The sequence below is a fragment of the Chenopodium album genome, chromosome 22 (genome assembly GCF_948465745.1).
Source record: "Chenopodium album chromosome 22, dcCheAlbu1.1, whole genome shotgun sequence".
NCBI classification, from domain to species: Eukaryota; Viridiplantae; Streptophyta; class Magnoliopsida; order Caryophyllales; family Amaranthaceae; genus Chenopodium; species Chenopodium album.
Window position 1 is genome coordinate 4,902,067 of NC_137855.1, and position 16,825 is coordinate 4,918,891.

The 16,825-nt window shown below is 32.8% G+C and overlaps 1 protein-coding gene across 1 annotated transcript; it reads left to right on the plus strand.

Annotated features, from left to right (window-relative positions):
* Positions 1-12,938: 12,938 nt before the first annotated feature.
* On the plus strand, positions 12,939-16,406 carry LOC145605497 (farnesylcysteine lyase-like). The gene is made up of 5 exons (XM_081661560.1): positions 12,939-13,497; positions 14,093-14,266; positions 14,870-15,229; positions 15,354-15,529; positions 15,970-16,406. Exons 1-5 carry the CDS (start codon positions 12,991-12,993, stop codon positions 16,241-16,243), a joined length of 1,491 nt encoding a protein of 496 aa, XP_081517686.1. The 5' UTR covers positions 12,939-12,990; the 3' UTR covers positions 16,244-16,406.
* The last annotated feature ends 419 nt before the right edge of the window (positions 16,407-16,825 follow it).

Below are 16,825 nucleotides of genomic sequence, written 5' to 3' on the forward strand. Positions count from 1 at the left end.
ATATGAACATTATATGTTGTCATAAATGTCCGTGGTGTAGCTTGATTTTATGAAAACAATGCAAGTTGTAATCGAGTAAATTGACTGTGTTAAAGGCATATTGGATGGTTTTACCCACCCAAATGGGCTCCCAGAGGGTATTAAGGACCATGGTAGACATCTCGGTAATTTTTATTTCCGGGAGAAAAATTGTTAAAAAATCCCTAAATTGAAGGCAATATCCACAATTTTTGAGGAATTTTGTGGTTATAGGGCCTGGTGGCGAATGTTGAGATTCAAGGGGATAAATCTCAGGGTCATATAATGCCGTTTGGAACCAAATATGACCATTATATGTTGTCATAAATGTCTGTGGTAGGCTTGAGTTCACGAAATCGATGCAAGGTGCGAATGGGCAAATTGACTATATTAAAGGCATATTGGATGGTTTTACCCACCCAAATGGGCTCTCGAAGGGTATTAGGGATCATAGTAAACATCTCGGTAATTATTATATTCGAGTGAAAAAAGGTCAAAAACTCCTAAAATTGAAGGCTATTATCCACGCTTTTGTGAAGAATTTTGAGGTTACGGGACCCAATAGCGAAAAGTGTTGAGATTCTAGGGGATACATCTCAGGGTCATATAATAATGTTTGGAACCATATATGAACATTATATATTGTCATAAATGTCCGTGGTGTAGCTTAATTTTATGAAATCAGTGCAAGTTGTAATCGGGTAAATTGACTGTGTTAAAGGCATATTGGATGGTTTTACCCACCCAAATGGGCTCCAGGAGGGTATTGGGTACTATGGTAAACATCTCCGTAATTTTTATTTTTGGGCGAAAAAAGGTCAAAAATCCCAAAAGTGAAGGCTATCCATGCTTTTTGAGGAATTTTAAGCTTACAGGGCCCGGTGGCGAAAAGTGTTGAGATCCTAGGGGATACATCTCAGGGTCATATAATGCCGTTTGGAACCATATATGACCATTATATATTGTTATAAATGTCTGTGGTAGGCTTAAGTTCACGAAATCGGTGTAAAGTGCGAACGGGTAAATTGATTGTGTTAAAGGCATATTGGACGGTTTTACCCACCCAAATGGGCTCTCGGAGGGTATTAGGGACCATGGTAGACATCTCGATAATTTTTATTTCCGGGTGAAAAAAGGTAAAAAAAAAATCCCAAAATTTAAGGCCATTATCCACGTTTTTTGAGGAATTTTGAGATTACGGGCCCGGTGGCGAAAGGTGTTGAGATTCTAAGGGATACGTCTCAGGTTTGTATAATGCCGTTTGGAACCATATATGATCATTATATATATGTTGTCATAAATGTCCATGGTGTAGCTTGATTTTATGAAATCAGTGCAAGTTGTAATCGGGTAAATTGACTGCGTTAAAGGCATATTGGATGGTTTTACCCACCCAAATGGACTCCCGGAGGATATTAGGTATTATAGTAAACATCTCGGTAATTTTTATTTTTAGGCGAAAAAAGGTCAAAAAAATCCCAAAATTGAAGGCTATTATCCACGCTTTTTGAGGAATTTTGAGGTTACGGGGCCCGGTGGCGAAAAGTGTTGAGATCCTAGAGGTTACAACTCAGGGTCATATAATACCGTTTGGAACCATATATGACCGTTATATGTTGTCATAAATGTCCGTGGTGTAGCTTAATTTTATAAAATCAGTGCAAGTTGTAATCGGATAAATTGACTGTGTTAAAGGCATATTGGATGGTTTTATCCATCCTAATGAGCTTCCGGAGGGTATTAGGGACCATGGTTAACATCTCGTTAATTTTTATTTCTGGGCGAGAAAAGGTCAAAAAATCCCAAATTTAAAGGTAAAATCTACTCTTTTTGAGGAATTTTGAGTTTACGGGGCACGGTGGCGAAAAGTGTTGAGATCCTAGGGAATACATCTCAGGGTTATATATGCCGTTTGGAACCATATATGACCATTATATGTAGGGATGTCAATGGGGCGGGGCGGGGCGGATGTTAGTCTTCCCATCCCCATCCCCATCCCCATCCCCGCGGCGGGTCTAATATTCATCCCCATCCCCGCCCCACCCCCCCACTTGGATATCCATCCCCGCCTAATCCCCACCAAATACCCGCCTAATCCCCACCCAAGACCCATCAAATTTCCATGTCTCAAATACACAATCCTACATAATTAATACGGATTATAATATTAAAAAAAATTCTTAATATTACACACATTTTTGTTTATAATGTAAGTGTAGTACAAAATATTATAATTAATATTTATTTCACGTAATTATTTTATAAAATAATATAAAAGTATATAGATGTGGGTATGAGATGGGGATGGGGCGGGTACGAAGTGGGGCGGGGCGGGGATGGGGTGGGTACAACTTAAAATCCACCCCCGCCCCATCACCCATGGCGGGTATCGTTTTCATCCCCATCCCCGCCCCACACCCGCCAAACCGAGACCCATCCCCGCCCCACTGGGGCGGGGATGGGGCGGGTCTCCTACTTGACCCGCCCCACTGACATCCCTAATTATATGTTGTCATAAATGTCCGTGGTGTAGCTTGATTTTATGAAATCAGTGCAAGTTGTAGTCGGGTAAATTGACTGTGTTAAAGGCATATTGAATGGTTTTACTTACCCAAATGGGCTCCCGGAGGATATTAGGGACCATGGTTAACATCTTGGTAATTTTAATTTCGGTTGAAAAAAGGTCAAAAAAATTCTAAAAATGAAGGCTATTATCCACGCTTTTTGAGGAATTTTGAGGTTACGGGGCCCGGTGGCGAAAAATATTCAGATTTTAGGAGATATGTTTTCAGGATCATATAATGCTGTTTGGAACCATATATGACCATTATATGTTGTCATAAATGTCCGTGGTGTAGCTCGATTTTATGAAATCAGTGCAATTTGTAATCAGTTAAATTGACTGTGTTAAAGGCATATTAGATAGTTTTTCCTAACCAAATGGGCTCCCAGAGGGAATTAGGGACCATGATAAACATATTGGTAATTTTTATTTTCAGGCGAAAAAAGGTCAAAAAATCCCGAAATTGAGGCTATTGCTTGTACTAAATCTATTAGGCTAGATAACATCAAACCTACTCTGCATGTGCAAAGGATGTGACCATTAGTATATGTAGTTGTAACATTTTGATTTTCACACTTACAAAAACACAATGACTATTATTAACTTGAATCATCTTACAAACACACAATGACTATTTATTTTTTTTTTTTTTTTGAAACCAACACACAATGACTATTATTATCTTGAATCATCTTACAAACACAATATGCAACAACATTTAATAACATGTGAACCATCTATAAGTATAAAGAAATGGTTAAAGACCTTAACGTTTAGTACTGTAACATTTAAAGTATTGTGGTTTCATCATACTCCCCAATTCACTTATACTAGTATGTACCCGTGCTATGCACGGGTTATAAGTAACAACGGGATTAAAAAAAGTTATATGTACATAGGCTTAAATTGAACAAAAAATGGTTAACATAAATCTTATATTAAATTATAACAATAATAAATTAAGCATAAATGAATATATATATATATATATATATATATATATATATATATATATATATATATATATATATAGGGGAAGGCTCTTGTGAGAATTTTTCATATGTGAGAACACTCTTTATGTTCTAAATTTTTACTCGTATGTTTTAAATTTTAAATCTAATGTTCTAAACTTTTCCTTAGGTGTTCTAAATTAAATCAAATGTTCTAATTTAGTACTCACATGTTCTAAACCATAAATTAGTTAAGTTTGATGTCATAAATTTTAAATAACTTGTTCCAAAATTTAACTTATATGTTATAAATTTTAAAACGTGTGTTCTAAGATTTTTAATTATATGTTCCAGATTTTAAAGCGTATGTTCTATTTTTTTTACACGTATGTTCCAAATTCTTTACTCACACTTTCTATATTCTATATCAGTTTGTTCTAAATTTTTATTCACATGTTCATAATCTTAAGTCAGATGTTCTAAATTTTACTCATATGTTTAAAATTTCATAAAGCAAATTTTTTAAATTTTTAATCACTTGTTCTAATTCTAAAATCAGATGTTCTAAACATATTACTCACACAAATGTTCTAATTTATTACTCATATGTTCAGAATTTTAATTTGAGTCACATGTTCTAAGTTTTAACTCGCATGTTCTAAGTTTTTACTCACATGGTCTAAAATTTTACTCACATGTTCTAAATTTTAAATCAGTTCTCATATAAGTATGAATTCTCACATATGGACCTATTCTCACCGGATCCATATTGGGGAAGGCTCTCGTGAGAATTTTTCTTATGTGAGAACACTCTTTAAGTTCTAAATTTTTACTCATATGTTCTAAATTTTAAATCTGATGTTCTAAACTTTTCCTTAGGTGTTCTACATTAAATCAAATATTCAAATTTAGTATTCACATATTCTAAACCATAAATTAGCTAAGTTTGATGTCATAAAGTGTAAATAACTTGTTCCAAAATTTTAACTTATATGTTCTAAATTTTAAAACGTATATTCCAAGATTTTTAATTATATGTTCCAGATTAGAATTTTAATTTGAGTCACATGTTCTAAATTTTTACTCATATGTTCTAAATTTTAAATCAGTTCTCATATAAGTATAATTTCTCACATATGGACCTATTCTCACCGGATCCCTCCCATATATATATATAGGGGAGGGATCCGGTAAGAACCCCACCTTATATAAGAACCCTTTCTTATGTAAGAACCCTAATTATGTTCTAAACTTTTTCCTATGTTCTAAATTTTTTTCAACTTATATTCTAAAGTTTTTCCTATATTCGAAAAATTTTCTTACTTATGTTCCAAAATTTTTCCAATGTTCTAAATTGTTTTTCTAGATTATGTTCTAAATTTGTTTCAATGTTCTAAATTATTTTTTTCAGCTTATGTTCTAAACTTTTTTTTTCAATGTTCTAAATTATTTTTTCAGCTTATGTTCTAAAGTTTTTCCTATATTCTAAATTTTTTGTACTTATGTTCCAAATTATTTTTAATGTTCTAAATTGTTTTTAAATTATGTTCTAAATTTGTTCCTATGTTCTAAATTATTTTTTCAGCTTATGTTCTAAATATTTTCTATGTTCTAATTTTTTTTTTTTTTCAGATTATGTTATTAATTTTTACCTATGCTACGATTATTTTTTTTTTCAACTTATGTTCTAAATTATTTTTCTTATGTTCTAACTTTTTTAATACCTTATATTACAATTCATTTTTCATCTTATGTTTTAATTTTTCGGCTTATGTTCTAAATTATTCTCTATGTTCTAAATTTTTTTTCATCTTATGTTCTAAATTTTTTCTACTTATGTTCTAAACTTTTTCTGCTTATGTTCTAAATTTTAAATTTATGTTCTAAATTTTTTTTCCTACGTTATGTTCTAAATTATTCTCTATGTTCTAAATTTTTTTTTCATCTTATGTTCTAAATTTTTTCTACTTATGTTCTAAACTTTTTCTGCTTATGTTCTAAATTTATGTTCTAAATTTTTTTCCTACGTTATGTTCTAAATTATTCCATATGTTCTAAATTTTTTTCCATCTTATATTCTAAATTTTTCTGTTTATGTTCTAAAATTTTCGGCTTATGTTCTAAATTTTTTCATTCTTATGTTCAAAATTTTTTCTACGTTATAAATTTTTCTTAGTTCTACAAATGAACCTACGTGGGATTCGAACCCACATCTTGTGTGCTTTTGCACAATGCTCTACCCATTGAGCTAGTAGGCTAATGTAATTTTTTTTTTCACTTATTTTCTAAATTATTCCCTATGTTCTAAATTTTTCTGCTTATGTTGTATAATTTTTCTACTTATGTTCTAAATTATTCCTTGTTCTAAATTATTTTTATCTTATGCTCTAAATTTTTTATATGTTCAAAATTATTGTCCTATGTTTAAATTTTTCTTAGTTCTACAAATAACCTACGTGGGATTCGAACTCACATCTTTAATTCTTTTGCACAATGCTCTACCTATTGAGCTAGTAGGCTAATGTAATTTTTTTTTTATTTTACTTATTTTCTAAATGATTCCCTATATTCTAAATTTTTTTCCATCTTATGTTCTAAATTTTTCTGCTTATGTTCTAAATTATTTTTCATCTTATGTTCTAAAATTTTTCTTATATTCAAAATTTTTGTCCTACATTTAAATTTTTCTTAGTTATACATGAACTTGCGTGAGATTTGAACCCACATCTTTTGTGCTTTTGCACAATGCTCTACCTATTGAGGTAGAAGGCTAATGTATATAAACATTTAAACCCAAACCTTTACTTACACTAGACTAAACTAACTCATCGACACAATTGAAGAATAATACTTATTTAAAATTACATTCGCCTCAGCTCAATCCCAAGTTACATAGAACCTAATCACTAATTATTATAGCCCACTTGAATTATTCTTTGCCTAATTAAACCAACCAATTGCCATGTGCACTACTCTCTTGAAGTATAATGTTCTTATCCATCATAATATCATATCAACTTACAAGTTACAATCAGGAACATCAAAGTAATAAGTTCTAAGTGGATATGATAATAGTGATTCTATGCCAATGACTACAAACATAAGGGCTTAAACTTTTTCAAGAAACCTTGGCTTAAACTTTAAAACATAGAATAAACTTTAGAACATATAGAAAAAATTTTAGAACATAAAAGGATAAACTTTAGAACATAAAAGGTAGAGTTAACGAGTAGACCAAAACAACATTATTTTTACCATTCTCTGGAACGACAGAAACTAAGAGCAAGTACATATACACACTCTTACCAGAAGAGTAAGTTAAACGATCATCACTAACTAAACCACACATTACAACCAATGCTTACCAAACTAGCACATCAAATCATAGCAAATAATTAAAGTTCAGTAACTAATATGGCTCTTATTTAAGTTCATACAATCATACATAAAATGTATGCAACAGCAACCATGTAATTTAGCAAGTTACCCAACAATATGCCCAACTCCTCCCAAAGCTGTAGTGATGAAGATACAGTCCCCTCTTTTGTGAGCATACTTCATAAAAGCTTGCATAAGCAGTAAATCATGTACAAACACCAGTAAATCAAAAAGATTATGTCAAGGGAAGGTTAACTAATCAAGTTGTAGACAGTTTAAAACAATTCGACATCTTCACAAAATACGAAGTATGTACGACAAAAGAATCGAACATTAAAATTTTCAGAAATTTTGATGAAGAAATTGAAAAAATCAAACACAAACTAATAAACTTAAGCCGAAATAATTCAACAAAAACTGACAATTAAGCAGAAAAGCTAACACAATTTAAGAAATAATGCCGAAAAAATCAAACAAAAATTGAAAAAAAATTTGAGTCGAAAAAATCGAACAATAATTTAAAGAGTTGAACCAAAAAACTGAAAATAAATTAAAAGAACCGAACATTATATATTAAAACAGTCGATTAACGTGAAGAATTTGAGGATGAAATTGACAAACTTACCAGTATGCAATTGACGATTTCCGCCCTAATAAACTGGGAAGAGAGAGAAACAAGTAACTGCTTTGAATTTTTGGGAAAAAAGGTGATGCACTGATGCGGGAAACATAAGGGAAAAGAAAACGAGAGCTGCAAAAACTACGAAAATGCCATTACTGAAGGGTGAAAATTAACGGTTCGATCAAAACAAATCAACGGACCAGATTAATTCTTATATATAATGGGTTCTTATATAGAGGAGGGTTCTTACATGAGCCTTCCTCTATATATACATATATATATATATATATATATATATAAACACACAATTTGACCCAAAAAAAAAGGTAAAGTTGATTTGACCATCTCAAATAAAATATTCGTATCCCTTGCAGTTGTAACCCTATGCATTTAACTCCATTTTCGGTCTAGCATATGAATCAATATTATGCCGCGTAACATAAAAATAGTACATGCACGAACATGAGAATACCATAAGAATAATCCATAAGATGCTTAAAAATTAGAATGAAGAATAAAATTGAAAGTCAAAATAATTAATGTTCTTATGAATTTATATATTTCGTATTAATGGTGAAACTTCCATATGCTACAACATATTATTCATATTCATATTCATGTTGTATTGAAATATTGATAACCAGACCAACTCATACTTAGCTCTAAGTAATACTGTAATACATGTGTCTCTCACAATCCAATTTCTCAATAAAAAAATAAATATATCCCACCAAACTTCTTACTAAAAACAAAAAGTTAACTGTAAACAAATACTCCTTATTTTCATAATGATAATGGAGGGTGGAGAAAGCTACAATAAATTTTGAAAAAAAAAAGCGACGATATATAATCAATTAATCTTGTGCTAGTTATTATGGAGTATGGAAATTTAAGAAGAGGAGAAAAAAAGCTGTAATTTCTGTTTGATACTATAAGCCCGTAACTGTTGTTAACAGAATGCTCCTATGTTTACTATCTATAGCCAGGTGCTATTTACCTACCTTTGGTATTAGTATTTTTTTCCTCCATTTATACATTGCTTAACTTCTTTTTGAGTAGATTTTTTTTAATCCTATCAAGGCTATCATTAGTTATAACTCGTGCATTTTAATTTCTTTCTACTAAAAAATAATCAAGCTCACTAATGAAACATATGACATTAATTCCTAGGAAATCGAAGTTCCTACATCTTCAACCAGACAAACAAATGTCAATTCTTAGAAAATGGGCTAGGAAAATTATTTTCCATAAAATACGGAGTATAATTTCTCATGAATTCATGATAACTCATTTCCCATATCAACCTAATAAATATTTACCTGATAAATTGTTCACACAATATTATATTAGTAAAATCAAAAGGTTGTATATATCTATCATCATTATCCTTGATTCCATGCTCTCAAAACTTAACATATCACAAATATACTACAGACTTCATAAGTTCATATCAAATGTGTTACGTAAGACAATGCAAACAAAAAATGGCAAAGGAAAAGTCAAAATTCCAAAAAAATGAAACCTATATATAGAATCAAACTAATCAAAAGTAATAATAACAACAGATTGAAGTAATACATATAAAGTATTGATCAAATTATAATTTATTGAGTCAAATAAGTAATACTTCGCTTGAAGAAATTACAAAACCGTAACATTACATGGCATAACGCATAAATACAAAATAATTGCCACTCAAATTTGGTGTTCAATGAAGCATATGCATTCTCCATAGACATGAATCTAGTGCACGAAACAACATAATTTATTTGCTGAAATCCACAAAAATCATCAGTAAGCACTACCCCTTAATTTCAAACATAATAATCATCAATTCAACAAAGCAAACAAAAACTATTATTATTTGCGTTTGAAGAGGAAAAATGTGAAACTACTCACAAAATAAAATTCCGATTTCATGAGGTCGATTTCCAACAAATACTGGATCAGCACAAATGCACTACATCATATATCAAAAGTATATCGTCATAAGATAAAATAATACTCCGTATAAAATAAAGTACCATTAAAATACGCGAAATTAATTGAGGAATATAATAATGTAGCAAAAGTACGATCATATGTTACCTCACACCAACCTGTAATTCCTTGAAGCAGAAACTGAAGAAATTATAAGAAAACCCAACAAAAAAAAAAATAACATTATAAGAAAATATATTCTAAATAAAAATAAAAAGTAAGGATTATCATAGTTTGCAAAGTATAACAGTATATTGTTTGCAAAGTGAGAAATCACTAACCTATATAAATTTCAACAATTTGTCGGTTCATACTAATTCACCATGTAGAAAGAGAAGTTGTGAAGTTGTGATTGATGAGGAGAGGTTAGGCAAGATAGCGGGAAGATGAAGAGTGGAGGTTGCAGTTATCAAACCCGTATAACTAATTTGTCAAGTTTTTATTTATTTATTTATTTATTTTTTGAAATTTAAATAAGTTTTTTTGTTGGAGGGATTTAGATTTAGGCGGGATTGAATGAGAAAGCAGGGTTGGGGATTTGTTGCAACCTCATTGAATCGACTCTTAAATTATATACTTTCTCCGTTTTCTTTTACTTGCAACACACCTTTTAAGCACGCAGTTTTAGGAGATGATTAGTGAGGGTAAACGAGCGATTTCATCAATATAATTTTTACGCGATAATTAGAATAGGGTTAAGTATCATTTGTAAAAATTATAATGAAAAATTTGTCCATTTACATTACATAAACCCGACCTCAAAACACGTGCCACAAGACTGTGTTGCAAGTAAAAGAAAACGGAGGAAGTATTAGACTAGAATGTGCACGTGCAAATGCACGTGTTATCATTAATGATAGGATTATAAAATACAGTATATAGATGCAAATAGTATCTAATAAAACATAAAATAGTAACAACAACAAAAAAACATTTAAAAAAAAATTGGTTAGTAGTACTCCAATAATTTTATAGAAGTGATTACCAAGTTATTAGTTACTAAAGAGTGATTTCCATGGATAATCAAATAAGAGAACAAAATTCCATAAATATGCTACATGTTAATAAAATTATTGATGTATCTAGACCTATCAAAGCTGACTCGACCCGAACCCAGTCATTAAGCGATCCGTTTTAACCCGAAAAAATGGTGACCCGAACCGAACATCAACTGACCTGGAGATGACACGACCTGAATATAACCTGTTAATTATTGACCTGAACCAAACCCGACCTGAATTGAAATTGACCCAAACCTGTTTAACCCGTCAACTGACCTGGAGATGACACGACCTGAATATAACCCGTTAATTATTGACCTGAACCAAACCTGACCTGAATTGAAATTGACCCAAACCTGTTTAACCCGTCAAACCCGAATGTAACCCATTACTAAGCCACCCCGAGTTTAACCCAACTTGTTACTAAACCGACCCGAATTTAAACCGACTTGTTATTAACCCGACTCGAATTTTACACGGCCTATTACTATCCCAACCCGATCTGTTACTAACCCAGTCCTAAATCAAAACAACCTGTTATTGATCTGATTGAACCAAATTCAACCCGTATTGTTCTTAACCCATTTCGAACTAAACGCAACATGTTATTGACCTGATCTAATTTCAAATCAACTTAAATTCAATGTAGACCACATTGTTAATATTGATCAAAATGTTGACATAAAGTAGAGAGGGAAAATGTCTAATCGTTGCACATAATCTGTAACGGAGGTAGTAATAATCTGTATAACATTATAAGCGAGAATTGATTACTTACCAAATCAGAAACCGAAGATACCCAATACAATAATCAACTATATCACCAAATTTGAATTTGTCTTTGTTTAGAATTTTTTACAATGAAGTATGAGTATTGATAAGTGTAGTAGTAGTCTTAAATTTGGTATATTATGGATTTATGGGGATTGAAAATTAAAGTGGAGGTGTGGAGTTTTACAACTGCTTAGCACGTTTAGTAGTTTTTTTTTTCTTTTTTTTTTCTTTTTTTTTTTTTGAAAAGAGACTAGAAATAGATTAAGATAAGGCTGATATTTTTTAGAGAGTAGTTAGTGGATAGTAAATTGTACGTAAACTACATACGTGTGTAACCTTTTTTTTAAAAAAAAATAAATAAAAAATTTAAATAAGTGAAAAAGGCGGGAGTGAATGAGAGCTTAGGATTGGGGGTTGGGAGGATTCTCGGGAAAAGTGACTCTTAAATTATATAATAGATTGCTAGCTAGGGGTGAGCAAACCGGGTACCCAGTCAAAATTTTAGGACCCGGACTTGGAATTGGTTGGAACCGGGTCCTAAAATTCGGAACCGGAATTGGAATTGGTTTGACCGGATCCTAAAATTTAGGAATTGGAATTGGAACCACCGGATACCGGTTCCGGTTCCGGGTACCCACTTATGTATGTAATTGTTAAAATATAATACAAATTATAATTCTTATTATAGTTAGTATCATTATTAGCGTTTAATACTTATATTTATATATACATTAAGCTATTTGTATTCATGTTAGGTACTAATAATACTTTTTTATTTTACAAATTAGATACATTTAACATATTTTTTATTATTTAAAATTTATTTAGTTTAGGATATATTGGGTAACCGGGTACCCAACTGGTTCCGGTTCCAAAAAGTTGAGAATTGGAATTGGAATTGGTTATAACCGGGTCCTTAATTTATTACCCGGAATCGGAACCACCGGGTCCAATCTCGATTCCGGACTCGCCAGTTCCTAACCGGTTCCGGTTCTAATTCCGGGTACCCGGAATTTTTGCTCACCCCTATTGCTAGCACACCAAAGTTTATAAAATAAGATGTAATTACTACTCATATTATGAAATAGAGAAACAATAGTAGTAATAAAAAAGAGTTGCCTCAAATTGACTTGACTTCCTCCTCGTTAAGTCATTGACGTGCATGTGTGTCAATGTGTCATATCATCATATGCATTGCATAATGCATTTTATTTACATCGTGCATACTCCTTCTGTTTCGTAATAATCGTAACACTTTGACTTTTGCACTATTTACATGTTTACTTTGATTATGTTTTTTTTTAATACATTTTGTCATATAAAATGTTTTCGGATTACTCTTTAAATATCTTAACTTTTTATACTTCTAATAATGTATCATTACAAATATTAATGGTCAAAGTTGTGTAATAGCACGTATGTTAGTCAAAATGTTACAATTATTATGAAACGGAACGAGTATTGGATGGTGTGTCCGTGCTTTTCACAAGCAATCGAGCATACACACAATAGAATTAATATCTTGACTTCCTAATCACAATCATTAATTAACACTTAATCAAACCTCAAACAAGATCTAAGATCTAACCTTAATTTCTTAATCAAACATTTAGTACGATGTACACAATACAATAATCAATAAATCATCAACACATACTAATTTACACCCTCCAAAATAACCAACTTTGAACATTCTAGTCCACCATGAAACCACCACAACTTCTCCTTCTCCCATACCTTCTCTCTCTCCTTCTTCCCTCCCAATCTCTCTCCTCTCCGCCACCTCCGGCCACCGTCTGTATCATCGGAAGCGGAATCTCCGGCGCATCAGTCTCCCATTTCCTCCGCAAATACTCGCCGGAACCCTCCCCAATCGCCGCCATTCATGTCTTCGAGAAAAACTCCGTCGTCGGAGGTCGTATGGCTACGATCACCATTGCTAACAATACCTTCGAAGCTGGTGCCTCAATTCTCCACCCTAAGAATTACCATGCCTCGGAATTTACTGAGTTTCTTCAGTTGAAGAAGAAGGTTTCTGGGGATGATGATTGTGATTCTTTAGGGATTTGGGATGGGGAGAAGTTTGTGTTTACGACGTCGTGTTCGAATTCGGGGTTTTCGATTGTTAATAAGGTTGTTTCGTGGCTTAATTCGTTTAAGCTTTTGTGGCGTTATGGGTTTTCTTTGTTCAGAATGCAGAATTATGTTGAGGTAACACACTTTCTACTCTAAAATTAGATAAGATTTAGTTTTTTTTTTTATTTTTTAATAATCGGGGTGAGTTTGTTGTTAGATACGGGTATATGTCCAAGTGTCAAATTCCAATCAATGCTAAAAATAGATGGTTTGGGGCGAGACTCGAGAATGAAGAGTCACATACTCACGTGAGAGTGTCGAGGATTTGACATGGGTACTTGAAACATAAACTTTGAATTTGAATGTGGGTCGTGCTAAGCATAGAATTTGGAATTTGGTACATCATTTGTTGGATTAAAGTATATATTTTATGCAGTATGTTAAGTTTACTAGATTGTCTTTAATGAAGACGATTTGTGTAGGCATCATTGCAAATTTTTGTTAAAAGTAGGTTGAGCACCATGAACGGGCTAGTTTCATTGTAGTTTGATGACTGCTCACTTGGGAGTTGGGATACGGGAATCTATTGAATACGAACATCTCTATGAAATCAACTCTAATATTTATCTCATTCTCTTGAATAGCTTTTGATTTGAACTTCTTGTTTTCGAGGTGATGGGGTGTTCATCCGGTCATGGATACATCACTAAGTGTTTTGGTTTTATTGCAGAGTATGCTAGATAATTTCTTGAAGTTCTATGAGGGCTTAGATACAAGGCCTGTCTTTAGTGGTGTGGAGGAAATGCTTAAATGGTCAGGTTTATATAATCTCACCAGTCGAACATTGGAGGAGGAATTGATCGATGCAAACCTGTCTCCTATACTTATTAATGAGCTTGTCACGGTAAGGATTGCTAACAACTACTTACAAATAATTTTCAGGATACTTTTTGGTTTACTAATGCCTTTTTTTTTTCAAGCATGTAATGTAATCTGTCCAATTTTGTTTTAACTTTTAGCTGATCATTTCTTGTTCATCTGGTTCCCTCACCATCTGTTATATTTTTTCGCTGTGCCTTAATGGGCTTAGGCTTTAGCTTATACTTCAGGGTAGTGGAAACTTGACACATCGCCCGCTTAGTAAGTCAATATATTGAGCAACCCCCTTGTACATTTGTTTGATAGAAATTTACATGAAAACATCCTTCCTCTTATTGGAGGCATGTAATGCTGTCGTATGGTATTCCGTACTTCTATCTTGGTGACAATTTAAAAAATGATTGTGAAACAGGGAAAATAGCTGTTTGGGTACAATATTTCAGGACAATGTTTTTTAAGTGGACATTCTTGTACAATCAACATTCAAAGTGAAATTAAGAAATAATGATATGAGAGCTTATGATGAACCAAGCTTAGCTTGATTGTTATTGTTGAAAGTATTCAGAACATTTTTGATGTTAGTCTCATACGTAGTAGAAGCTAATTGGGCTGATTAAATAATTTGCAGGTTATTACACGGATCAATTACGGTCAAAGTACCAGCATGAGTGGATTGGCAGGGGCAGTTTCCTTAGCAGGTTCAGGTGGTGGGTTGTGGGCAGTTGAAGGTGGCAATTGGCAAATGGCTGCAGGACTTATTAATAGTTCAGATGTCAAATTGCATCTAAATGAAGAGATACAATCTGTCTCCCACCTTGGAACTCATTATGAACTTAACTCAACCAAAGGAAACAGCTATGTTTGTCAAGTCACAGTTTTTGCTACACCACTAGATGAACTGAAAGTTAAGATTGAGCCACCAATATCAATTCCGGATAGAAAGATGCAGCACACTCACACTACCTTTATCAGGGGCTTGTTAAATCCTGTAAGTTTCACCTTTTGTTAGTTCTACTTGTAATTATTGTTGCACAAAGCTGTTTGTAGAACCCTATTTGGCTTTTGGTATTTATATTCTTTTCTCTTGGTTCTTTTGTTTTCCCTTGTTGAAGGCATATTTTGGCCTGGGAAGAGTTGATGATATTCCGGACCTGGTTGGTACCCTTGAGGATTCCAAGATTCCATTTTCATGTATATCTGTTCTGAAGAAGCACAGCAGGGAAGATATGACGTACAAGATGTTCTCACGCAAACCTGTGGATGATGCATTGCTTGATCAAATATTCAGGTCAATATTTACTCATTTCATTCTTATACCCTATGGTTATAATTGAAGGGAGAAAGCTTGCTTCCTAAGCCTTAATAGAGCATACACAAGTTATACAATTGCACCGCAAGGACTCAGTATTTGAGTGTTTAAGTATCTTTTGTGGTGGCAATTGTAGTCTTGTAATGAAAATGCTTATTTGTGTTAGTCTTTGCTTCTATAATTGACACCCAATTGGTATAATTTTGTTCCTTTACTGCTATTACTAACCATGTATAATACATTGTATGAAGGCGTATGCTTCTGTTCTGTTATAGACATTATTTAAAGAAAGCATGATCTACGTAAGGGATGTATGCTGTTTGGTACATTTGGCTTGTTTGTTCTTGTACTTTCTCCAAAAGTTTTATCTTTTTTCATCTTTATCTTAGAATAATTAGTTTCTGTTGCCGTCAATGCAGCATCAGGAAAGAGACCATTCAAATAGATTGGGCTGCATATCCTCACTATGAGGCTCCAGAGGCATTTGCACCCTTTATTTTGGATGATTCTCATCTGTATTATGTAAATGCTTTTGAGAGTGCGGCTAGTGCAATGGAAACTGGTGCAGTTTCTGGTGAGAATATAGCACGTTTAATCTTGTCAAGACTTTCTACTGAAGCAATCTCAAGGTTACCTACCATGGAGAGCACCACTTTCAGCAGTAGCAGGGATGATCTGTACTCCGATTTGTAGTCTGATGCATCATGTTATGGAGGATTGTGAGTTTATGACTCATTGCACATGTGTAACAATATCATTTAACTTATGTGTATCTTGTGTGTTATATGTATGACTTACATGATGTATACTTTTCTCTTTGCCACTTTGGTATACAAATAAGACTTTGGGCGATGCATTTACCTATCTTTTTAGCGTTTCCCACTTTGCCACACATATTTACTTTTTTTTTTTTGGGTAGGCAAGACAAAGGGCTTTACTAGGCTAGAATCTCTTGGGGGTAAACTCGACCTAGGTTAGGAGGCAAGACACTTTGGGAGTAAAATCAGTAAAGGGAAAGGTCAAAGGGGTAAGGGCAAACATGGTAGTGTGGTATCAGTAAAAATAACTGGAGTATTTTTAAATTTTTTATACAATAATCTCACCTATCAAAAGTTGTAAGCATTTTTTTTTGCTTGCTTTATTTACGGAGTTTATTATTCTTGCATGGTCATCATACCGTCTTATACTTCAAATAATGAACACAAAATATTTTATGTAGTGTAAAGTGTAATTTCGTCTACATCATTCATCTTTTACTGTACTTTTTAAGGAATA

Excerpts from the sequence above, each read along its gene's own strand:
- LOC145605497 (XM_081661560.1), top strand. The coding sequence starts at position 12,991 with ATGAAACCACCACAACTTCTCCTTCTCCCATACCTTCTCTCTCTCCTT. Across the intron at positions 14,267-14,869 it reads TTATTAATGAGCTTGTCACG|GTTATTACACGGATCAATTA; the intron begins GTAAGGATTGCT and ends AATAATTTGCAG. Across the intron at positions 15,530-15,969 it reads TTGCTTGATCAAATATTCAG|CATCAGGAAAGAGACCATTC; the intron begins GTCAATATTTAC and ends CCGTCAATGCAG.